General features: G+C 48.0%; 1 protein-coding gene across 4 annotated transcripts; it reads right to left on the reverse strand.

Moving 5' to 3' along the window:
• Positions 1-640: 640 nt before the first annotated feature.
• On the reverse strand, positions 641-24,575 carry FAN1 (FANCD2 and FANCI associated nuclease 1). Of its 4 annotated transcripts, none has more exons than XM_019753215.3 (14): positions 24,458-24,575; positions 22,652-24,013; positions 20,249-20,389; positions 17,614-17,815; positions 15,078-15,311; positions 13,035-13,166; positions 11,278-11,386; positions 10,240-10,359; positions 6,952-7,116; positions 6,316-6,463; positions 4,943-5,046; positions 4,261-4,455; positions 3,422-3,550; positions 641-925 (listed from the first exon to the last, which is right to left on the reverse strand). In XM_019753215.3, exons 2-14 carry the CDS (start codon positions 23,874-23,876, stop codon positions 734-736), a joined length of 3,096 nt encoding a protein of 1,031 aa, XP_019608774.2. In that variant the 5' UTR covers positions 23,877-24,013; positions 24,458-24,575; the 3' UTR covers positions 641-733. The 4 variants fall into 4 exon arrangements, with proteins under 4 accessions (XP_019608774.2, XP_074173989.1, XP_088645446.1 ...); XM_074317888.2 differs by lacking the exon at positions 24,458-24,575 and adding an exon at positions 24,205-24,418; XM_088789320.1 differs by lacking the exon at positions 24,458-24,575 and having other exon boundaries at positions 22,652-24,014.
• Between the last annotated feature and the right edge of the window lie 807 nt (positions 24,576-25,382).

Genomic DNA, 25,382 nt, shown 5'->3' on the forward strand with positions numbered 1-25,382 from the left:
CGCAAAGTCTCCCAGCAGAGGTGACCCACAGCCCAGTTTTGACCCCCGGCCCCGTCAGTACGGACGCCCTCAAGCAGAGGGATGAAGGGGCCAGTTGCCTTTGATAACGATCTCACTCCTCTGGTGATTTGGCCGGTGGCAGAGCAAGCACTGGCAGATGTACCAGCTTAAAGGAACTTCATGAGAATTTGTTTAGTTCCTAAAGAAATCAGAATTTCAACTGTGTACACCCTTCTTGGAAAATCATAAAGCGAATTTTAACAGCTGAGTGTGCACAACAGTATAAAAAAACTTAGATCAATTCAAGAACCTGTTTCCAATATACTTACGAGAAAGAAACGCTGTGCGTACCTCCTTTTATAAAAGCTGTGAATCTCCTTGTTTGGGTTTTTGCTGTGAGTCTAATCACGTACATGTCTCCAGTCCTGAAATGGCCACCAAGGTTCTTCCCTTTAAAAAAGTTCACGAGATGGAGATTTGGAAAGAGCAGCACGCCTGGAGACAGCATGGAAGCCCCTCACTCCCCGTGCCATGCCCTATGTATCTCTCCCATCTAGCTATTCCTGATGTATATCCTTTTATAATGAACTGGTTATCTGGTAAAAAAAAAAAAAAAAAGCGAAAAAAACTCACGACCTGCTGTGTAGGATCACTGAGTGTATTTAAGCCAAGACCAAATTTACCATCAGGTTTATTACTGACAATAGCAAAATCGAAGCTAAATAAAACCGAGTTACACTTCATGATTCTGAAACTCTTCGCTCGTGGCCGGGTTTCCCGATGCCACAGCTCTGTTAGGTTTGCTCTTAGCGCCAACTGCAGCCACGTGGCAGACCTCGACTGCAGCCCCCAGCTTCTGCAGCTCATGGAGCCAGATCATCTGTTTATGCGAAAGGCGGTCGTTGGGGCCTTTGACTTCCACCAGCTGGAAGAGAAGTTTCCAAAAGTTATTCATGTCTCACTGAAGTGGAATAGCCATTAGATCAGCTACAGTAGTTTTCACTAGATGATTTCAGTGGCTGACGCTACTAGACCATTGTACTTACATATATAAAACCAAGATAGGAAACTCATTGAGACGTTTTTCTACTTTGTAGAAACGAGACAAGTCACAAACAACATAGCAATTGAAAAATAGTTTGAAAGTGTGCACTATATGCTCTCCTGCTTAAAACCCTGCAATTACTTTTTGTTATATTTGCAATTAAATCCAAACTTTGTGCCATCATCTGTAAAACTAAGACCTGGCCCTGGGTAACCAGCCCAGAGGCCGCCTTTCTCCTCTCAGTTCCTAAGACAGGCCACCTCCTCCCGACCCAAGGGCCCCTGAGCCTGCTGTCCCCTGCCTAGGACACGTCCCCTGCTCTTCACACGCCGACTTCTCGTCTTTCATCGCTCAGCTCACATTCACGGCAAAAAGGTCCAACAGCCTTCCTGGCGTTGAGCGTAACACACTGCTCATTACACGTCAGCTCCATGATGGCAGGAACTGCGTCAGTTTTGTTCACGGCAGATGACTGAACTTCAAGACGGCAATAAAAACTATCCAAGGTGAAGTATAGAAAAAAGAATATAATAAGCAGAGCACTCGGCAGCCTAACATGTTTAGAGTTCCCAGAGGGAAAATAAATATTTGAAGAAATAATGGCCCGAAATTTTCAAATTTAACAGAAACCATAAACCCAGAGACCCAAGAAGCTCAATGAACCCCAAGCACAGAAAGAAACATAATTAAAGGCATAATCAGTCATAAAAGGAGTAGCTTAAAAGCAGCCAGAATTTTGAAAAGCCAGAGTGAAGAAAGACTACATACAGTCCTCGTTAGAAATGCAAGCTAGAAAACAGTGACCAATATTTTTAAATAAGGGAAACAAGGAAACTGTCAACAGAATTCTTTGCCTGGAGAAAATATCTTTCAAAAATAAAGGTGAAATTAATGCTTAAAAACATGCACAGCCAAAATAATTCATTATTAGCACGTCCTTTTCAAGGAATATTAGAGGGAGGCCTTTAGCAGGAGGAGAATGAGAGATGGAAATCTGGGTCTGTACAAACGTGTAACGAGCACTGAAATCACCTATGTGAGTGAGTATAAGGATTATTAATCAACTGCAGAAAACAAAAATTGGCATTTATAACACAGAAGTATAATGTATGAACACAGCACAGAAGCTGGGAAAGGAAATACAAAAAGAGACTGTTGTAAGGTTCTTTATACTATACATGGACTAGTAGAACTGAAGGTAGATGATAAGGTTGAGAGAGACAGACTCTAATGCACCCACTAAAACAGGAAGTTACAATGAGCAAGCCAACAAAGGCCTAAGTGCAGTCTTAAAAGGCAGAAAAAAAGAGAAAGAGAGAACAAGGAACTGAGACAAAAACAAGTATCAAGAGGGTAGATTTAAAGCCAAACAATAATCACATTAAATATAAATGTTCCAAATACCCAATTAAAAGGCAGAGGTTGTCAAAGTAGTTTGAAAGGACCCAACTATATGCTCCCTACAAGAATCTCAAATCCGAAGACAAAGTAAGTTAAAAGAATGGAAACAGATAAACACTGACCAAAAAGAAACGGAGTGGCTATACAGTAACATCAGATTGCAGAGCAAAGAACACAGGATAGAGGAGGCTCATTCCATGATAAAGAGTCTGACTCCCATCAGGGGAGTCTGACAATCCTAAAAGTTTATACATCTAGTACCAGAGCGTCAAAATATTTGAAGCGAATATTGCTAGAACTGCAGGGGAAATGCACAAATCCACAGTTACAGTCAGAGACGTCATGTGCCACCAACAGCACCACCCACGGAAGAACAGGTGAATGGGGCTGTCAGAATTTGACACTGCTCTAACAAAGACACTACTAAGAGAATGAAAAACAAACCACAGATGGGATGCAATGTATCTGATACATTTCTCCATCTCAAAACTCACCCATAAGAAAACCACCAAGCTGTGATGGGCAGCAGAGTGAGGCGAGGGAGGGAGGCACCTGACGTATGTCACATCACATGAGGCGCTCGCTCCCAGGAGCTCCAACAGCAGGCCCCGCCCCTGGCCCCCGGTGCACAGCCTGAGAAAGCCCTGCCGCTGAGTGGGGCTGCCCTGGTGCCTTGCTCCTCGCAACCCATTACAGCAACTGGGACGGAATGTCACTTCCCAGGTCAGGTGGGAAGAGATTGTGACTTCCGTCTTGTTCACATTTGCTCTTCTCACAAGCTGCCAGGTGCAGCTGCCGGGCGGACTGAGGCTCGGAGGGGCCTCAGCCAGCAGCCACCCGGAACCCTGGCCCCCAGTCCAGTAGCTCTCAAGGGGGTCGGTATGGGCAGCAACGTGCAGGAAATGCCTAGACTGTGGCCCCTCATGAAGTTGCTAATAAAATGACAGGTGTGACTCTCCATTTGGCTCAACTGACCTTGAAGTGATGATTTACGGAGTTCCATACCACCAGGTCAGGGAGGCCCCCTCGGCAGTGTCGAAAGTCCATGGCCAGGCGCCTGCACACACCACTGAGGACACGGCCGCCCAGGCAGGAAACAAGGTCCTGAACACAGAACACACGCGTAACTAGCCAGCCCTTGTGCCACAGGCCCTGAGGCTTCAGCGATCACGGGACGGGGATGATAGGGCACCAGGTGCTGCTCTGATACTTGTGCTGGGGCCCCAAGGCCACCGGCCACCATCCCCACTGGCCAGCTCTGCGACACCAGCTGTCCTTGGCCAGGTATCACCCCTGCCCAGCGGGAAAATCCTGGGAGCAGCTGAGGAAGAGGGAATTAGTAACTGGCATGCTGGAATACGCAGCGATGACGTATGGAGGCCAGTGCCCCAGGGACAGGGACGGTGTCCTCCTTGCCAGGGGTCATGGGTCAGGCAAAGGGACGCTGTCAACTAAGGGGGGGAGGGACAGCTGGGGTTTGTTTTATGCCCTGACATTTCCCATCAGTAACTGGCATCTGGGCTGGGGTATTATCATATACACACATGCACACACGTACGTGGAAGCACACACATGCATACATGTATATGCACACACGTACATGGAAGCACGCACATGCATACATGTATATGCACACCTATGTACATGGAAGCACACACGAATGCATACACGTGCATGTGTATATAAGCATACATACATGCACACGTGTGTGCTCATACACATGTGCACATGTGTACACGTGCATGCATGCATACACACACATATACACATCTGGGATTGTGTGCAGAGTGTATATCTTGCATGCAGATTTCCACCTGAGCTTGCTGAAGAGAAGTGAAGCGTTCCCAGCTGACAATGGAAGCCGCTCGGCCTTCCTGGGCCTGCCACGTGGCCGCCACCCAGGCTCGCAGGCTCTCGGCGGGCGCGTGCTGGATGAGCTGCAGCCTGGCCTCGATGGCCGGCGCCCTGCTCGCGAAGAAGCTGTCTGTACACAGGTCCAGGGGGAGCGCCTGAGATGAAGGGAAAGTGCTGAGACTGTGCCCCGGGACCCCTGCACCAGACTGCTCAGTGTCCCGGAACCGGGAAACCAGCCGAGACAATTAAATCAGGACTCTTTCTCAATAGATGTAAAAGAAATCTAAGGAATCTACTATGAAAGCAATTTATTACCCCGGGTCTTCAATGGCATGTGGGAAGAGGCCCCAGGAGAAATCAGTGACTCAGTGGACACGTGGCAGGTGAGAGCGCCTGGCACCGGGCCCAGCAGGCTGACACTCACACACCAGTGTCACACGGAATGTCGAAGGTCAGTCAGGCTTAAACCTAACACACTTACATTTTAAACTCCATGAATGTTTAAATTAAAAGCTATTCTGACAGTAGAATTAGCACCATGGTCACAGATAGGCTTCCGATGGAAGCAGACGCGCCGCGAAGGTGCAGAAGTGTCTGCTCGCCGACCGAGCCCGTGCCCGGGACCAGGGATTTGACGGGTACCTGATAAGCGTTTCGGAAGACGTCCGGTATCCCGTCCATGAAGATTACGTCCCACAGGAGCAGGCCGTACAGCGTGCTGAACGTGGAGCCCTCCCCGTGAATGCCTAAGGCAAAGCCACACACACAAGAAACCAGTTCTTTCCATTCTTAAAAACCACCCCCAGAACCTACTGCCTACTCAGTGTGAAGGAAATAATAGAAATGTTTTAGATTCAAACGCAAGTGCCAGTTTCACCATTCCTAGCTCATTTTTTTTGACATTATATTGCTTATATACAGAAGCCTCATTTAAGGGCAGGAATCGTGGGAAAATTCAAATGCACATCTCAGATCCTCACAGCAGTGGTTCTCAGCGTAGTGAAAAATCTAAGGAGCGTGTTTAAAAAATGAGTAAATAGAAGCAGACTCCCTCCCAGGCTGTGGAGCTGGACTCGTGGGTCTGGGTGGGCCCAGAATCCCCGGGGGGCTCTGCTGGGCGTCCCTCGGCCTCCGGAAGGGGTGTGACGGAGGAGGCCAAGCACCCAGGAGCCTGTGCCCTGACCCAGCAGGTGGCATCTCCACCCACATCCCCGGGCCAGCGTCCCACTGCTGTGGCAGGAACGGTTCCCACCGTTCGGGGCTTTCACAGGAAGCCTCCACCTCAGAGACACACACTAACTCTCACACAGCCCCCAACCATGCTGCTGGGGAGATGACCTCAGGGGCCAGTCACACCCCCAGGCCATGTCAGTCCGAGCGGGACCAAGGGCTGGGCTTTGCCTCCCAGTCTTCCTCTGCCCTTCACCACACATGCCACGGGGACGCCGCTCTCCCCACATTACAGCCTTGGCCCAAGGAGGCGCTGAGCACCACGACCCCTCCTTGGCTGGTCACAGTGCCACACAGAGTGAGGAGCCAGGCGGCCACGCATGGGTCCCACGTGACAGTACACTCGGGACAGAGCCCCCATCAGCAGCGGCGTGGGGGTTCCCCTCTGCTCCAGCCCTGGTCCCTGCACCCTGTCTCTGTGATTTCAAAGGACAGCAGGGACCACAGGACTCACTGCCCTCAGCTCCCTGTCCCGCTTCCCCTAACAGGTCTGCTAGCAGCAGCATCCATCTGGGAGTCCCAGGCCCTCCCGTACCCCCGCCTAACAGCTCTGCGCGTGACCTCAGCCCCATGCGCCCCTAAGTCCCTCCGGAGCTCGCTGTCCCTCACGGGCATTAAATGGCAGACACGGGCCGAATGGGAGGAGACAACCCTGAACTACCACAGCAAAATTCATTTCCATAGCCTCCCAGGTCAGCAGCATCTCCCACTGGGGACAGCACGGAGGGGTGACGGGGGACAAAGCATCATTGGACCGGGTGGCCGGGAGAAACGCTGTGCGTTACCTTGGTCGAAGCCACTGCGTCTGTAATAGGCCAGTGCCAGCTCCTCCACGGAGCACAGGACTGTGGCCGGGGCGGCCCCTCCGGCCTCCATCACAAACACGGACTTGCCCATCCCACGCTGCGGGCACAGCCGGCCCGTGATCGTCACCTGAGACAGCGGCAGCAGGAGGACCCATTGGCCTCATGTCGGCCACACACATGCAAGCCCGACTCTGGTGTCTGAGGACACACTTTCCCACATGCCCCCGGAAGCCACCCATTCTTAGCAGGGTGACCTGCGCTGTGGCACTTGTGAGGGTGTGGACGAGTCACTGCCCGGCCCCTGGGGAGGACAGGGATCCCAGAGCTGCCCTCCAGGCACCCTGACCAAGCAGGCAAAATTGGCAAAAGCTTCTGACTCGGGAGTTTTACAGCAAGTCACTCAACCCAGGGCATGAGCAAACCCGCCAGCCAGCGCAGCCTGGTAGGACTGGTGAGAAAACAGGAGGTATGGCCCAGCCACTGTCCCCAGGGAGCACCAGGCTTTCCCCAGTGCAAGAGAAAATGCACACTAAAAACCGTTCTTAGGCTGCTTCCACTCAGGAAAAACCTAGCAAACGCATTTGAGTCCGGAGTGCCCAACGGGCATGGGCTTACATGTTTCACATCGTCCACAGTTACTTCTGGCAGCTGACGGAAGAGCTGCCTGTACTTCTGGCAGCTCGGGGACTCTCTCAGACGCACAGCTCTCTGATAAAGCGAAAGGCGGTGTCCTGTCCTGACTTCGGGGTCCGCCAGCCCTTCTGCGATGCACTGAATAGCCTGGCAAAGAACACGGTCACATGTCAGGACCTGGGAAGACCCTGCGGGGGCATCCACTAATGCCATGTGACAGGAAACCCCAGTTAGTTCATTATTTCAACTGTCCAATTAGCAAATGGACAGAGCAGCTCCGGAGACAGAGTTTTGCGTAGATCTCACTCTGACACTTTCACTGCACACACGAGTCATGGCCCCCGCTACAAACATCTGACTCTGTGGCCTGTGCCTGACGCAACGTCCCGGTTTTATGAGAGGATGAGGTACATCTCAGCTGCCATACCCCGGAAGGACCGAGAAGTCAGACACCCCTGGATCATGGGCCAGAGGAAGCTGGACAGAAAGATGGGGGCATCACCTGGGGACATGTGCAGGAAGGCTTGTGTCCCCACCCTGAGCCAGAGTGACCTCTCCAGGCCAGAGCCCGGGCACGTGACCACCTCGGGGCTCCCCGGTGATTCTCGCACACAGGAGACTCACAGAGCTGGCCCAGAGTCCTCTCCGACAGGAGAAGAGGCCCAGGTTTGGAAGAGTTAAATGAATTTCCTAAGGTTATTCAGAGGTGGACAAATAAACAAAAATACTGAAAACCACACTAAACACCACATCACACCTACTGTGATGATTGTAATTGGAAAAATGGAAAACAGTTAAGTGTCAGCAGGGCTGGGGGGAACCCATCCTTGGAACCTCATGTAAAAATGACCCAAACACCGTGGAAAGCAGTGTAGCACTTCCTCCCAAAGATAAACACGGGACCCTCCCACGAGCCAGCAGCCCCCCTTCTGGACATGCGTACAAAGGAACGGAAAGCAGAGTTTGGAGCAGACGCTTGTCCAGCCATCGTCACGGCAGCATTTTCACAATTGCCAAAGGTGGAAACGACCCCCGTGTCCCTCGATAGATGTGGTCCGTCCACACAATGGAGTATCAGGCGGCCTTGAAGGGAAGGGAATTCTGGCATCTGCTACAACGGGGACGAACCTCAGTGAAATACGCCAGTCACAGAGGGACCAGTGCGTGTAACTCTGTTGATATGGAATGTCCAGAACAGGCGAACTGACAGAAGCAGAAACGAGATCAGAGGTGAGGGGCAATCGGCTGACGGGCGCAGGGCTTCTGTGTGCAGTGAGGAAAGCGTGTGCAAGTGGAGTGGTGATGCCGGCACAGCACTGAGCAGAATTAATGCCACTGAATTGCCTGCTTAAAGATTGTTAAAATGGCAAGTTTTATTTATGTTCTATGTATTGTACTACAATAAAAGAATAAAAAGTAAACACATACACCCTGAAAATCAGCGAAGGATCAGGGCATCAGGAGTGGAGTGGTGACAAGGAATCAAGAACAGAGAGAGACACTGAAGCCACGTGCCAGCCTGGCCAGGGCAGGGCCGGTGGGGCCGGCGGGGAGGGGATGGCCGGCTGCCAGCACTCTGCAGGGATAGGCACTCCGCTCGAAGATTCTTCACTGGACATGATGGGAAGAACACATCCGGGAACAAAATAATGATGGTTGTGAGTGTGGCCGGTAAGATCTTTGGAAAAGGCTAAAAGGAACTAAGATTTTCCATCAGTCTCGAAAATCAGCTCCGTGGCTTGTCTACGTCTGGGACTGAAAGACGCTCTGACTAGCAGAACTGTGGGTGAGGGGGAAAGCTGCCAGCCTTTACTGGACCTTTATTTCAGTGAAAGGAGCGACCTAAACACAGCCTTTCTCCATGTTGGTTATGGGCTGGCAGATGCTTCTCTTGCTATTTCAGCTAAACAAACACCGAGAGGTAAGGACACACCACACCCACATCGGCGAGAGAAAACAGCCTTCAGTGGCCAGACGCCCTTTAGGTAACAAGGCACTTTTTCAGCTTAAGTCAAGAAAAACAGTCTGTCATAGATCCACACCCATGGTTAATTTTCCACCTTGCATCACCCTGATTCACTTAATGTGCCACCAGGAAAAACATCACAGAGGCACAGCCCCTCCACTCATGGCAAATGCAAGGTTGGCACGGAGCTGGGTAAACCTCAGGCAGCCACGCTAAGAGCCACTGTTGCGGGTGGCCACAGTAGCCCTCAGGGGCCTCCTTCTGGGCCACAGAGGTCACAGGGTCCCCACCACAAAGGACACCGGCCACGGAGGCTCACAGGGTCCCCGCCACGGAGGACACCGGCCACGGAGGCTCACAGGGTCCCCGCCATGGAGGACACCGGCCATGGAGGCTCACAGGGTCCCCACCACAGAGGACACTGGTCACGGAGGGTCACAGGGTCTCCGCTATGGAGGACACCGGCCACGGAGGCTCACAGGGTCCCCGCCACAGAGGACACCGGCCACGGAGGCTCACAGGGTCCCCGCCATAGAAGACACCGGCCACGGAGGCTCACAGGGTCCCCGCCACAGAGAACACCGGTGGCCGGAAGAGAAGGCATCCTGCTCAGCTCAGGGTTACTCAGACAGTATTTTCCAAGAGCAAAGCAAAGCACAATACTTCCAGAGGGACAGGGACAGTAACGTCCCTATAGTGAGATAAGGAAAGGGACATCCTTCATCCATCTTGCTGCCTGGAGGCCCCATGCGGCACCTTTCCTGAACGCACCTGCTGAGGGTGGAGACGGCTAACTCTCCTGATCCCTACCGTGTTTCCCCAAAAATAAGCCCCAGTTAAGATCGTCAGCCAGACGGACGCATTTAGTACGTTATGACGATGTTCCAGAAGATGATGACATGACTGTATTTGAATAAATATAGATTGTTGTACATGAAAAAATAAGATATTCCCTGAAAATACGCCTTAATGCATCTTTTGGAGCAAAAATTAATGTAAGACCCGGACTTATTTTTGGGGAAACACGGTAGGTAACTCTTAGATTAATTCCTGAATTCCAACACAGTCCAGCTGCCCCCCGTCTCCCAAATCAGTGCAGGGACGACACAGGTCCCGCCCCCACTACAGTGCCTGTGTTAGCTCCCTCCTGATTTCTTCTGGGGCTGGGGGATCACAGGCAAGAGACAAGTGTTAAAAAAATAAATGTCTAATGACATTTAGATTTTTAGGTATCAGGAGTTTGCTCTACTTCTTAAATTGATACAAAAGTACACTGAACGGCTGTGGAATTACTGAATACTGACCGGTCCGAGGCGTTTCAAGTGCTGGTGGAGGTTGAGAGCTAGTCTGTCCCACCATCGGCCCCTGCTGTCAGGACAATACACTTTCTGGGACAAAAGGTTCTCAAGTTCCTTGACGGCTTCCTGTCACAATAAAAGAAACTCATTAGACCAAAAACACAAACGACATAGGCAATGTGTATTTGCAAAGCATATCTTTCCATCCCAAAATGGAGTGGGCCTGAGCTCCCTGACGCGTCCCTCCTTTTCACCCAGGTCCCCTGCCAACTGTGAACACTGCATGACATTTTCTGCAAACCAAGCCAACGGGCCCAGGGCCACTCAGGATGCAGTGAGGCAGGCGAGCATTGGCCAAGGGCTGGAACCCCAATGGCTTCTGGGAACCCAGCAGGTCACGACCCCCGTGTGAGGAATTTGGGGCAGACAGGGTACCTTAACAGTGGGACTTTCTGGTCTAGATTTGCATAAACTGTCCAGTGTTTTGTGGTTCATGGAGCAACTTGAAACACCTAATGATTCTCCTGAGGAAAATCGTACACACACTGGTAGGGTCACAGACTCCCCGAAGCCCATCCCATGGCCTGTCTTGGGATTTGTGGGTCCAGGTCAAGAACCTGCTTCAGCACATCCCCTGTAAAATACCCAGAAACTTCAACGTAAGAAAAGTTCACTCTAGCAATCTCACAGTGTTTAGTGTAAGGAAACTTAGGAACAAATCCCGGATTTGTGATCCCAAATTATTTCCAGACGGCCCATGACAGCTGTCAGGGGACCACAAGCAGATGTGAGGTCCCCCGCAGAGGGTTCTGGAGGCCTTGCCCATCCCACACGGCCTCCTGGCAGAGACTCGGGCTCAGCTGACCCCCAGGCTGTGCTGGTGCGTGTGTCACCTCACAAAGCAGCTGGGCGCCTCCCGCCAGGTCCCCAACGCAGGAAGCGGCAGGCTGTGCTCAGTGTGCAGCTATGTGCTGACCATATACGTGGAAATGGCTCTCCGCCCCAGCTCAGCGTGGACGTGTGCGTCCAGGCCCATGCTCTCACCTCATACATGTGGAGTCGCTGGAAGATATCGACAGCCCGGGACAAAATGCGCGTGTAAACCCACCCAGCGGTAAAGCAGCGCAGGAAGACAGGGAGGTCCTCATGGTACCTAGATGGACAGGTACAGACGATGGGGTCAGTTACCGGAAGACAATCACGGAAGGGACAGCACACTGAACTTCTATCCTTTAAAAAGGCATTCTGTGAACACTGTCAGCTGTGTAGTTTACACCACAGACCTACGCGCTTACAGGCAGCCATCATTTCCTGGGTCACCTGGGCAGTGAGGTGACAACAGCGGGTCATACAACTGGAAGTCAGTCAGCAAACCATGGCCCAAATCTAGGACCTGACTTTGTATGTCCTGCCAACTCACCATGGTGTTCACAATGGTTAAAATAAATCAAAAGGAGAATATCACTCCGTGCATGTGAAAATTCTACGGAACCAGTATTTCGGTCAATAAGCTGGATGTTATGTGGGCACAGTGCCATGTGCCCACATGTTAAGTAGTTGCAGCACAAGGCCATGTGGCCTGCGAAGCCCAAAACACTGACCAGCTGGCTTCTGACAGAAGAAGTCTACCAGCCTCTCAGCTATAGCGGTCCAACTTCCTGGCTACCGTGTTTCCCCGAAAAGAACATCTAGACAGACCCTCAGCTCTAATGCGTCTTTTGGAGCAAAAATTAATATAAGACCTGGTATTATATTATATTATACCTGGTCTTATATAAGACCCAGTCTTACATTATAGTAAAATAAGACCAGGTTTTATATTAATTTTTGCTCCAAAAGACGCATTAGAGCTGATGGTCCCGCTAGGTCTTATTTTTGGGGAAACACGTAGGATTTCTTTTCTTTTTTAATGAAGAAAGCCATGTACTAACTTGTGTTAACCATTTGTTTTGCTGCTTGGGCTGAGAAATGTTAACACATTTACCTCAATTATCTTGAGAAAATCCTTGGTGTACATGCACATCATAGGCTAACATTGGTTATCTCATTTCTAGAAAGGCCTGTGAGGAAAAATGGCTCAAGTTGCTGCCCGAATTACAGAATGCTCCCAAACAAAATACGGGCACAACATTCAATTATTTTTTTCCTTAACAGTAAAGGCCGTTTCCTTACTATAGTTTTTCAGTCCGTATCATTTCTGTATGAACGTTATCTCCTAAATGTTCTATCAGAAGAGATATTTAATAATACTAATTTTTCTCATCACTAGGTAACAGTAAAGGAAAAATTTCTTAACAAATACAGAATACGTTGAAGACCTAGAAAACCAAAAAAAAACACGTGAGGTATCATGTGCTGTGTCCTTGAACTTTTAAGGTAAATGTTGAATGTAGTTTTTTTTTTTTGCAAAATATTGCCCACTTGAACTTCCACTGAGAGAACGCACTGAGCACGCCTCCCACAGCTCTGTCCTCCTGCTGGCTCCCCCCACATGTGAGCTCAGCGGACCCGTACTCCGGGGAGCCAGACACCACGGAGGGCAGCCGAAAGCCCAGTGTTTGTTTGTCTGAATGTCTGCTGCACAGGGGTCTGAGTTACAAAAGTCCCTTCCAACATTTTGACATTTCCCCTAATTTGCACTGCACTTCGACTCTATGCAAAGCGAGTAAGAAATTCAACTGCATGGCTGGTTTGACCACAGCACAAAAGAAGGATGTTCTTCCTGAAGAAAATTACCTGAAGTGGTTGGAACAACGTGGTTAGTAAGTAAATTTCAACAGGACCCTAAAAAAACATCTCACCTCAGGGAAGGGTGGTTTTTCAGTTTGTTCCAGTCCCTTTTGGCACACTGAGAGAGCTCGTTAGCTTCTTTCCAGTTCCCATTGGCCATTGCGGTAGAAATGTCACTCAGCATGTGGGTGGCGGCTGCATATCTGGGGGGGAAAACCCACGCCATCCAAGTTTCACACGTGAATGAGCACTTACATAGAAACTGTCTACAGACCACTAGGTCTCCTTCTGACAGGCAAAAGTGTGTTTTTGAAAAAATTAAACGATTTATATTTTCTGCTCATAATAATTTAACACATAGCTCCACTGGAGTGGCCTAGAAGAACTAATACAGGCGAACCGACTAGGAAGATAAAAGGTCCACAGCTGTGATGACATAAAACGTTCCTATATGTAAACGTGACACAGATCACCTCATCAGCCCAAGTCTGGGCACTCAGTCATTCGCCCACTCAGCATCTGGCAGCAACCACGTGAACACGGAACTGACTTCAGAATTCTATTAAGGCGCAGACTTGGTAATTTGACCATTTAGTTAGAGGGACGCTCGCTGCCCACGCTAAGAGAATGACTTGGGGTTTTCAAAATAGCTTCAGGGACACTCTGGGAGACAGCGATGCTGAAATGCCATGAAACCACTTAGCTGCAGACACACACCTTCTCACTGCCCCTTTAGTTACCAAAACAAAGACATCTGCCCACTGACTCTGACACTTGGACTCACACCTAAAAAAGCATGTGCAAACCCTCTATAATACCAGGTACCATATACCCACTCTACCTCAAGTCACTTAAGTCCAATTTTATTTAGATGGTAGGCCCTCTGCATAACAAAATGAGTTTTCATTATTTTTATTATTTATAACATATGTACTTTCTAAAAAGAACATGGCTTACTTCTTCTCCCTAGCCCCCCTACTTTTGAACTTGTCAACCATGGTTTTGTCAATCATAGAACTAAGAGGTAATATTCCTTAGATATAATAATAGTAAGACATACTAAGCCATCCTGATAGGCCAGGCTCTAAGCACTTTATATGTATCAACACATATCTGTAGGAATATTCTCCCCATTTTACAGATGACGAAACTGAGGCACAGAGTGGTTTCATGGTTGCCTAGGACAGAGACTGGAATTTGGCTTCACAGTAGATTCCCACAAAAGAAAAAAGCATAAAGTCACTAAAAACAAAAAGGTAAAAAGACGTGAGACAACTAAAAACAGGGTAGAAGGAAATACTCTAATTAGAAGATTTGACTAAAAATGTTATTACTATTGAACACAAACAAGATATTGAGCTTCCTGATAGCTCAGGCAAAATGGGCTAAAATCAGTTTATTTTGAGTCAATAATCCCAACAACTTACGTTTTAAAGCACCTTCTAAATAACACTTAAACGACCTTCCTAAAATCAAATATCAGAACCAATTTCAGTGACATTTGAGTCATAAGTGTCAGAAGTGACATTTTAGGAAATCCAAATCGATTTTTCTTATAAAAGATGGATTTGTTAGGAAATCCAAGTTTTTATGTTTTTTTCCCCTGTAAAACCTATGCCATTTTTTATTAAAACCTACTTTGCCAGTCAAACCAATGTTCATGAAGTCCATAAACTCAGTGAATACTAACCTGTCACGTACATGAGTGTGGAATGAGTACACAAGTTGGTATTAGCTTTACCGGAGGTGGTATTACTAAGAAAACGTTCACCTACAGCTTGTTCATGCCAACAACATATTTATTCACAAGGCAGGTGTGTTCAAATGTCTACATTTTAAAAATGCTACCAAAGCTACATGGGGACATAAGCCAGGGAAAACGTCTGTAGCTCTCGCCCAAAACTCACTGTTTTTCGCAACCGGGATCTAAGCACATTTCCATGTTCTCCTTATCGTCTTAGAAATGTATGCAAGTAAGGCAGAAAGAGAACAAAAAACAAAAAAACTGTTTGGCTATGAGTTTCATAAGAGGCTGACAAAAAAATAAGAATAAAACATTTTATGTAAGTTGAAAAAAACACAGCTATCCTGACAGTGAGCTGACGTGGTCTGACCTGATGAGATCTTCTCTGTCCTGGAAGACTCGGGTTTTCCGATGGATGGTGTACTGAGGAAACGCCACTCGGCCCAGACTGACCAGCAGCACAGAAGAAAGCTGGCCCTGCCCGCCGCCTGCGGCCTCCTCCTCATCCAGTGAGTCAGACAAGGAAAACAGCAGCAAGATCCGGGAAAACACGGCCCGCGGGCCTGGGCACACTCGCAGGGACGGACCCGCCAAGTCCTTAGCTCTGAGAAATACATGACATCGAATAACTGTCCAGTTTCTACTCATTTGGATGTCAGATTTTACAAATTATTTTCAGATTAAAATAAAGATAAGGGGCATTCATTATTCTGAGGCTGAAGCAAATCTACCACTTGCAGCTGAGGGACGCTGGACCACTTCTTAACCAATCTGAGACTCAGAGCCCCACCTGGGGACATGGAGAGGATTAAATGAAATTTTATCTCCAAATGGTTTGTTTCATGCACAGTTTCGCTCATTCAAAGAGCAGGATGAGGCTGACACTGGTCGTGAACATGTAAAATACCAGGAATATTCACAGAAGTTTCACCTAATTGACAGTAGCAATTCTCATTTCTTGACTGGAGTGACCATTTATTCACCTAAAATGTCCTTCTGGAAGGCTCCTGGTTTATTCACCTAAAACGCCATTCTGAAGGCAGCACGGTTTTGTGGACCAGGAAGCAGCGGGAATTTACACCAAGGCTGGTGCTGTCCTCTGCTGTGGAGGTCCCCAGGAGCACCTCCATTCCGGGGTAACCTCGGAGTGAACGCCGTTTGATTCTGGATGCTTTCAAGGTGGGCCTGGCAGTCTGAATAAATCCAGGGCTGTCACAGCGGGGGAACCATCTAGAACAGGGTTCTCACCCTTGGCACTGTTGATACCTGGCCAGATAATCCTTTTGGGGGGTCCTGTGCATGACAGGGTGCCCAACCGCACCCTGGCCTCTACTCCCTACATGCCAGTAGCACCCCTCCCCCCGGTCATGACAATCAGTGCCTCCAGATGCGTCAGCTGTCCCCTGGAGGGCAAGCTCACTCCAGCAGAGAACCACTGGCCTAGTGGAGGACTTCACACTTTCCTCTCCATCCCAGTAGCTACTGCACCAAAGCATCCTGGGGGGCTCTGGTGCCGCCATCAGAGATGCCAGGGGGTGGGGTGGGATTCCTATCACACCACCATTCATCTACAGAGACTGGCAAAAAGTGCCCACTTCCTCCATCTGCACGCAGAGCCCAGGGCTGCCCTGTGGACCACGCTCTGAGCTGCAGAAGGAAGCAATTGTCACACACGGCAAAGTGAATGGTCCTCTCTACTGGGATTCAGGAGGTGTGAACAATGACAACAAAATAAAGAAATAAAGGACAATCTTAAAGGACAGCGACAACTACAATAGCCTTGAGTCCAGTCAGTGATAAAAAATGTTCATCTTATTTCTTTTATTTCTGTTCACACGCTAAGTGCTATCACTGAGAGGGCTGCCAATTTTGATGTTCACTTGCTTATAAAATGTTACACAAAAGGTGAACATAAAATACTTGAGAAATACCACTGGGTAAGGAAAGGACTTGGAAGACATTTAACATACCACAGAGATGAGCATTCTGCATTCCTAAAGTCAATTAACTATAAATATATAATTTATTAAAATACTTTAAAAAAATCGATGGCATAAACTTTTTTGAAGGGTTGCTAGTGACATTTTTCTTAACAGTGTGTCATATTTATAACTATGTTTCATTAAAGATTAATATTTGTGTGTGCCAGGGATGGACTCTTGGCATATAACCGCTGAGAGTTACCTGTGTGTGAGAGCAAGTGTGTATATAAATACACACACACACACACACACACACACACACACACAACATAAATAACAATGACATCCTTTTAAAAAGCATCATCTTATTTCATCCTCAACAACTCTAGAATAGTGGGTTCCCAGACTGAAATCCAGGCTAAAACCCCAGACTAAACTTGATACAGTTGTTTTATAAATAACTTGGGCAGAAGACACAAATTCTAAATTTTTACAATCTTTCTCAAACTGAAACCGTTCAAGGGCTTCACAAGGACAAATGAAACTACCCACAGTTTGTGGTAAATTTTTATGTTTAAACTCAAGAAAAGTTGCATATGAAAATTGACGGATTACACTTCAACAAAGTTTACTAAAATAAAAATTTGACTGAATAGTTTTACCCTTAAATCCTGCAAGAACGGTCATTAAAAGTGCATTTTTCTTGAATAATAAAATACTAGAATTTACCAAAGGCCTCTTGCCTTTATTCTCCTGATCCCTGATTTTTCTTGGTCCTAGAAATTACTATGGCATTATAAGAATTATCAATAATAAACCGAGAAGGAACCCAGGCTATTGTAATGAGGGCTCTCCTGACTTCTCAATCTAATTGCAAATGAAATAAGCAATGACAATTCAAAAACGTGTACCATCTATTATAAATTAATATGCACGATCCATCCACATTTTAAGTGCTTTTACTGTAACAACAGCCTACAAGACCTTTTTAAAATCACTGCACCGACTCCAGGCTGTTTCTTGCTCCACGTGCAGACTGAAGGCTGTCTGGCCAGTTTGAGAAAGGTCTCCACCAGCTGCTGTTTCTGTCCATTGGGGTTCGCCAAGTGGAAGGTCTTTGCAAGGGTTTTCAGTTCAGGAGCAGAAAGTAATTCCAGCACTTCAGGGAGCTCTTGCAACTCAGATTCTGAAATGGTCAAAAACCAATTACCAACAGTGCTAAAGAGTCTATTTTCTAGCTTGATTTACTTTAAGAAGAAGGAAGCTTGGTTAGATGGAAAGGAAAGGAAATTCTCCTAGAGATCTTCTTTTGCCAAACCAATCACTAAAGGACAGGGAAAATGGACATCTTGGAGAAGTTACAACTTCTCACTAAAAAGGAAAGGAAAATGTGAATAAAATAGACACAGGTGGTGGCCATGATGGTCTGGCCTCCTCAAAAGCTCGCTGGTGTATTCGCGATTCCAAATTATAAACATCCAAAGGGACCTCTGCAAACCAGGTGGGAGCCAGCTGACCATCAGCTCTCCCCTCTCCCCACAGGCCTCTGGCAGCAGCTCCTCCACGGCGTCACTCACCCACTACACCTGTACGTGTCACACAGTGTGGGACGCAGACACCACTCTCAATCCACGGCACTCAGCTGAGTGCGACCCAGCTTCGGGCAGTGCTGCTTCCTCTGTTCAGAGCACACTTGCTGGGTGTACTACACGCCCCAGAATCCCCCTGGCCCGGGCACAGTGCACCAAACACCCAACTCCTCTCCACAGGCGCACACCTCCTCCCACAATAAATACGCGAATACACAGATATGTCCGGTGGTGACGACGGCTACCTGAAAACCTGGGCAAGGCCACGTGAACGTGGCAGGAGGCTGGACTTTCTGCAGGGTGGCCACGCAAATCTGATGAGGTGACACGGAGCAGAGATGATGAAATGAGGGGTGATCTATGTGGCGGTGAATACAAGGCTGGGAGACTGGTGTGCACACGGCATGTCAAGGACACACAGGAGAGCTGTGCCGCAGCAGAGAGACAGCCAGGGCCACAACCACAGGCTGTGCAGATCGTGGGCTCGGCTGCCTGCAGCAAGGGAGCCACTGGGATTCTGTGATTTGCTGCTCAAAGGTTATTTCCAGGGAGGTGAAGGCTCACCCGGCATACGATGTGTGGATTCATGGAATCTGCACCAGATCTGCAGGCAGACGGGGACGCGAGCTCCCCGGCACCTGACGGCACTGATGTGTGGGAAGCACTGGTCCGCGGAGGGCCCCACGGCCTAATCACTCACCCACTCAGGCCTCCCTGCCTCTGACTCCCTGTACTCCGGCTCTTCCCCTGCACTCTGCAGCACAGGAAACTTCTGGCTCTGGCTTGGTTTGCTTATTTCAGTCTAACGTGAACCCAAGACTCACATCTGTTATTGTCCTTCTATCTTAAGCTTCCAGGGCAACATTGTGCTCGGTATAGGTAGGTGCTTCCTGAATGCTGCTGCTGAGACAACCAGGGTTACCTAGTGTTCACACAGGCGTTAAGGCAAACAATTCTTTTTTTTTTTTTTAGGAGGGCACAGCTCACAGTGGCCCATGTGGGGATTGAACCGGCAACCTTGGTGTTAACACCATGCTCTAACCAACTGAACTAATTGGCCACCCCCCATCTCTAGTCAAACAATTCTTGAGGCAACCAACTTAGAAACTAAGACCTGTGTGCGTGTGCATGTGGGGGGTCAATGAAGTTTTCAGAGGCAATATCAGCGTCACACAAACCAGCTTTATTCTGTCGTAGAGAAGAGGAATCTGCATATGATGAGGAGGTTCTTGCTGGAAAGAGACAGCTGAGGAAGGCTGAGTGGCATCTTCTGTGGCACCCATCCACATACCTACCCCGAGGTGACATTATGGTCCTAAACCAGTGACAGTCAAAAAAATAGCAGACTCGGGGCCGGCCCGGTGACTCAGGCAGTTAGAGTTCCATGCTCCTAACTCCGAAGGCTGCCGGTTCGATTCCCACATGGGCCAGTGGGCTCTCAACCACAGGTTGCCAGTTCAATTCCTCGACTCCCGTAGGGGATGGTGGGCAGCATCCCCTGCAACTAAGATTGAACATGGCACCTTGAGCTGAGCTGCCTCCCGGATGGCTCAGTTGGTTGGAGCGCATCCTCTCAACCACAAGGTTGCCGGTTCGATTCCCGCAAGGAATGGTGGGCTGTGCCCCCTGCAACTAGAAACGGCAACTGGACCTGGAGCTGAGCTGCGCCCTCCACAACTAAGACTGAAAGGACAACAACTTGACTTGGAAAAAAGGCCTGGAAGTACACACTTTTCCCCAATAAAGTCCTGTTCCCCTTCCCCAATAAAATCTTAAAAAAAAAAAAAAAAATAGCAGACTCTCTTCCGTTACCCTCATCGTCTGAACCCAGGCTAACAATGGCGTTAGCATCACATGAATACTGAGTGCCCGAAGCTTAAAAACTCCATTTAAAAAGAACAATACACACATAATTATTATTTCTCAGGCACCAACCAGGCGATGGCACCATACCAGTGTCACCATCGTTCTGCAGCTATGTACTTCCTCGTGTCCTATTTTCATTTTGCCTTTCCTCCGATTGAGCATACCTGTCTGCAGAAAGCCCGCTTGCGTCAGTTCTCCAATCACAGGTACTAAGTCAGCGGCAATCTCCTCATAGTCCAGTTTATTCGTCTTAATCCAGCTGAATTTACGTTGAAAAAGTCTTACATATAACTTCTGACCACTGGCTGCAATAAAGTGAAGAAAAACCGGGGGGAAATATTACCTTTCTTCTCAAAAACAACATACAAATATCATTTACTTTTTAAGACTGAGGTATTAGAAACACACACGCTTCCTCAACTCATCTGCCAAGAAAATCTCTTCGTTCCTTTGGGAGATGTAACTTATTTCATAGAGGAAGTCTCCATGGGGACTTTGCTGCATGTGCCTCTCACCAAAGGGTAAGAAGAATGTCCAGAATGGAAGCCCTGGGCCAGTTCTGCCCCTTCTAAATGATGAGAAAGTCACCGAACCTTAGTGAGACTCTATTTTCTCTTCTATTAAAAAAAAAAAAAAATTCCAATGTTGGAAATGATTATTGACCATGTTAAAACTTCTGTGAATCGGGGTTCCTCGTTTTCTAGCCACCATTTCCACTCCCTCAGAGAAGCCCTACCCAGAATTCCAGTTTTTATTTTGTTCTCTGCTTTCAGTATAATATGCATCATTCTATTTTTGGTTGAAGATAATTTCAACCAACAGATTTTCCCAAAACTGTCTAGCTTGGGTAGGGCGGCCATCTCTCTCCCTTGGTCATCCCAGCCACGCTATTTGATGAATCCATTTGGTCTCAGTTTCCCCATTTCCCAAATTATCACTGAATTTCTGCCAACTCTAAAATGGTATAATTATATATTTTTAAATTCTCAACACTTCTTTTCCTTTAAAGCGTCAAAAGTGATCAGGAGCAGTTACTAGCAGACAGACTCTCCATGGAGAGCAATACACGAGAATATGCAGAACTGCACTAGGGAGACCGGCCATATTTCTCAATTCGATGGAAGCACAGAGCCATACCGACTACTCAAGTGCTCGCATGAACGCAACCAGCACCCAGCCAAAGATGAGTGACTCCACTGTGTGAATTTAAAAAAAAGGCTTTTTTTTAAACATTAGTGTAATGTTCAGGATTTTTTTTTTTTAACCACGAGGCGTCAGACCTGGCTACATATTACTAGAGATCAGTGTGGTCCCCAAGCAAGCTTTTCCTACCTCAGGGACTCAGTTCCATAGTGCCACCGTGACCCTTTGGATTGACAGTGCAACTGTCACAATGGTGGCTTTTGTTCCCAACCTGCACCACCGGCTTAGAGCCACCGCTGGCTGCCAAGGAGTGGAGGCATAGACTAGTATTTTTAAATGGACCAATTTAGCTTGAAAGTTTCCATTTCTTCCACACCCAGACTTTAAAGGGCAGAGTCCAGGCACCTAAAATATGGCTGGGGAAAAAATATGCCTCAATGTACCATGGCTTATTTTTCCTGTATTTTCCTTTACTTTCATTTTTGAGGAAATGGGGTGCAAAAACAACAAAACAATCTAACCATAGCTTGATGATGATAGGCTCAAAATGCAAAGAACACTTTTTCTAAGGTGCACTATATGTATTTTTTCAATCTGGAAAAGGTTGTCTTACAACCATCAAATACCTCACTTAACGTCGTCCACAGGTTCTGCAACTTTGAGCAAAAAGAAGTATAACAAACCAGTTTCATCACATGCTAATTGATATAAACAAGAGTTAAGTTCCGGAGCAGCCGGATGGCTCAGATGGTTAGAGCGCGAGCTCTGAACAAGAGTTGCTGATTCGATTCTCACATGGGCCAATGAGCTGTCCCCTCCACAGCTAGAATAAAGACAACGAGCTGCTGCTGAGCTGCCGGTGAGGTGGCTGGATGGCTCAGGTGGTTAGAGCGCGAGCTCTCAACAACAAGGTTGCCAGTTCAATTCCCACATGGGATGGTAGACTGCACCGCCTACATCTAAAGACTGAAAACGGCGACTGGACTTGGAGCTGAGCTGCGCCCTCCACAACTAGATTGAAGGACAACGACTTGGAGCTGATGGGCCCTGGAGAAACACACTGTTTTCCAATACTCCCCAATAAAAAACTACAAAAAAAAAAAGTCTTAAAACCTTAAAAAAAAAAAGTTAAGTTCCTACAGCATCCCACCCATGTTATAATGAAAAGATGTTGAACGAAACCTTACTCAAGGACCTGCCATATACATCTAAAGGCAGGATACTGCGAGAACAGACATTACCAGGCACAAAAATCTCGTCTCTTTTATCCTCAGATCCTTCTCTAAGGGAAACACGTAGAAGTCTGATTCCCATGAGTGCTCCCAAAGGCTTCTCAAAACCATACTGACCCCCCCCCCAGTCATCTGGGCCCAAATCAGGACAGGAAATGGGGAAACAAAAACTTGCAAATAGGCTGAAGATACCTGATAATTGATAAAATTTAGTTACGATGCCTTTCTCCTGTTCATCAAAGAGGGTCCTATCATCTTCATTCTCAAATACAGCTCCCAGCACCACAAGGAAACTCCGAAGGTAGTAAGGTGTGTCTGGAATTGTTTTACCAGGAACGTCACAGCTGGACCCCTGCTCCAAAGGAACTCTGTGAGTGATTTCAGTCTTTAAGCCACTGTCGCCTTCTAGAAGTTCTTGGATGTTACTCCATTTAGAAGCGTCATGGGTACAGTTATAAGATTTTGCCTCCCGATCTGACAACTTTGTTGTAACTTCTGAAGCAGCAGTCATTTTATCTTCACCACGATCTGCCTCACATTTTTCCACACCTGTACCATCCACTCCTTTGATACTCTCCTGCTCTGCACAAGTGTCCTCTGAAGTAGACGGTAATTTAGCCCCAAGAGTTCCATTTGGTGAAAGTAACCGGGGAGCATTACCTGACAAGGCAGGGGTGAATGTTGGTGTCACACATTCCTGGGTAACCTTGTGGCTTTCAGTTTCCATTATTTTCGTGCCTTCTACATTATGTTCAGGGGTACTCTGTTCCTTAAGAGACTCACAGGTAAATAGATTTTCCTTCTGAGAACTGTTCTCCAAAGTTTGTTCCTTATCCTCAGTCCCTGAATAGTTATCAATTATCCTAACCCCTGAAGACCTCTGAGGACTATGATTGCCAAACGGCTCATTCTTATCTATTGATCTTTTTGCCTTTATGTATCTTCTAGACAATTTAGATGACAGGCTTCCCAAAGGAATGACTTTGACATTACGGTGTCTCAGCTCATCTTGATTTTTGCGTACCACGTCATCGTTACTTTTAAAGTAGGGGCTGGTCTGCTGTTTTACACCTATTTTTGCTGAATCACTTTGGCCAGGGCTTAAATTTGTCTTTGGTGGTGAGGACTTCTCCACGGCACTACTGGTTAAATCTACTGTGGACACATTTGCATTCCTTACGCCGACATGCTTAGCTGCAGTGATGTCACCTCTGTCAGCACACATTTCGTCAAGGTGCCGGTTTAAGTCGTACCTGGGCACCATCTGACTACAAATGGGGCAGGCAAGTTTAGCAGGTGGTGCATTGTTGAAAAACACAACAATAGAGTTAGCTTCATTTTTTTTAGGTTTGCTGCTTGATAAACTTCGACGGGGTCTTTTTCTCGCAGGGGATTTCCCTTCTGCCATCATGCGCATTCGGAAAACGGGGTGTTTCAAGTAATAAAACACAGGGGAGAAGAGAGCAATGGTTTACGTTCAATCCCCTGACTTGCAGTAACAAAAAGCGGGCTTCTATTTGAGGTCATGGTATTTGTTTAATCAATCGCTTCTTCCTGCAACATAAAACACGTGGAGTAAAAACGTTTTTACAAACTCAAAACAGAGGGGGAAAGTAAGCTCTAAAACATGCAATGGCAGTATCTCTTGCGATCAGGAAAAGCCTGGGCCTGGGACAGGACACCGAGGCTCTACGTGCAACGTCCGTGTGACCCCCCCCCCCCCCGCAAGGGGTAATTTCTAAGACCTCTCTTTAAAAGCTGAAATGGTCCGTTCTTTAAAAAGGGACCATTTGAGTATCCCAGGTCCTTTGCTTTTAAGACCACTGCATCGGCCACGCTTGCCAGGACAGAGAACGCCCATCTGCGCGACCGCCAGGGTCACTTCTGCCTCCCAGGTCGCGGGCATCTGGGCTCCATCCTCCGGGCCCGCCCGGCCCCCGCTCCCCGGCCCCCGCCCCTGCGCTCGCGCCCCCGGCCCGGCCGCCCCGCGCCTCCCACCTGGCTCCGCGCGCCCAGGCATGCCCAGCCGATCCCCGCGTCTCGGCTCGCACAGGCTCGGCAAGTGGAGGCCCGAGTGATCGATCTCCTCTCTCCACGGACTTGGAGGCTTCTTTCCCTCCAGGACCCTTTTCCCTTTACACCTGGAGGCGGCCCGCTGCAGGTGCGCCCCTGCACGTGCACACGGAGGGAACCCCTTTCCCAGTCGGTGGGACGGTTGCTAGTTGGGGGACAAGTCAGTGTCAAAGTGGGGCGGCCTCCTGGGAGGAGAGGGAGGTATGGTCTCTGCTCAACCAGCCGTGCTGGACTTTCCAAACGATGTGCCCTTCGCTGCCGCCTTGATACAATGGGTGTAAATGACGTCAAGAGCAAAGGAATGACAACATGTAGCCAAGTACAGTAGCCCCCCTGACCCGCAAGGGATATGCTCCAGGATATCCCCCAGGGGATGCCTGAAACCGCGGATAGTACAGAACCCCGTATATACTGTTTTTTTCCTATCCATACCTATGACGAAGTTTAATTTATAAGTTAGGCAGGGCAAGAGATTAACAACAATAAAATAGAACAATTGTAACAATATAATGTAATAAAATTATGTGAATATAGTCTCTCTCTCTCTGATCTGATAAGCGAGAGGCCTACTAAGTGACTCACCTGCGGCACGTCTACGGTGTGGGTACGCTGGACAAATGGATGATTCACTCAGGGGCAGGACTCAGCAGGTCCTTGCGAGATTCCATCACACTACACAGAACAACTCGCAGTTTAAAACTTATGAATTGTTTACTTTGGAATTTTCCATTTTAATATTTCCGGACCGCGATTAACCACGTGTAACTGAAATGGTGGAAAGCAAAACGGTGGATAAGGGGGAACTACTGTAATTAAGGAGTGGTGAATTTGGGGTATTTATTACTTTTCA

The sequence above is a fragment of the Rhinolophus sinicus genome, chromosome 13 (genome assembly GCF_057876585.1).
Source record: "Rhinolophus sinicus isolate RSI-liver-muscle chromosome 13, RSI-T2T, whole genome shotgun sequence".
NCBI classification, from domain to species: domain Eukaryota; kingdom Metazoa; phylum Chordata; class Mammalia; order Chiroptera; family Rhinolophidae; genus Rhinolophus; species Rhinolophus sinicus.

Bases quoted from the DNA above. Each gene is read 5' to 3' on its own strand.
- FAN1 (XM_019753215.3), bottom strand. From the start codon at position 23,876: ATGCGCATGATGGCAGAAGGGAAATCCCCTGCGAGAAAAAGACCCCGT. The intron at 11,387-13,034 runs GTGAGATGTTTT...CTGTCCATCTAG, and splicing joins AAAAACCACCCTTCCCTGAG to GTACCATGAGGACCTCCCTG. The intron at 5,047-6,315 runs GTAACGCACAGC...GCTTTGCCTTAG, and splicing joins ACGCAGTGGCTTCGACCAAG to GCATTCACGGGGAGGGCTCC.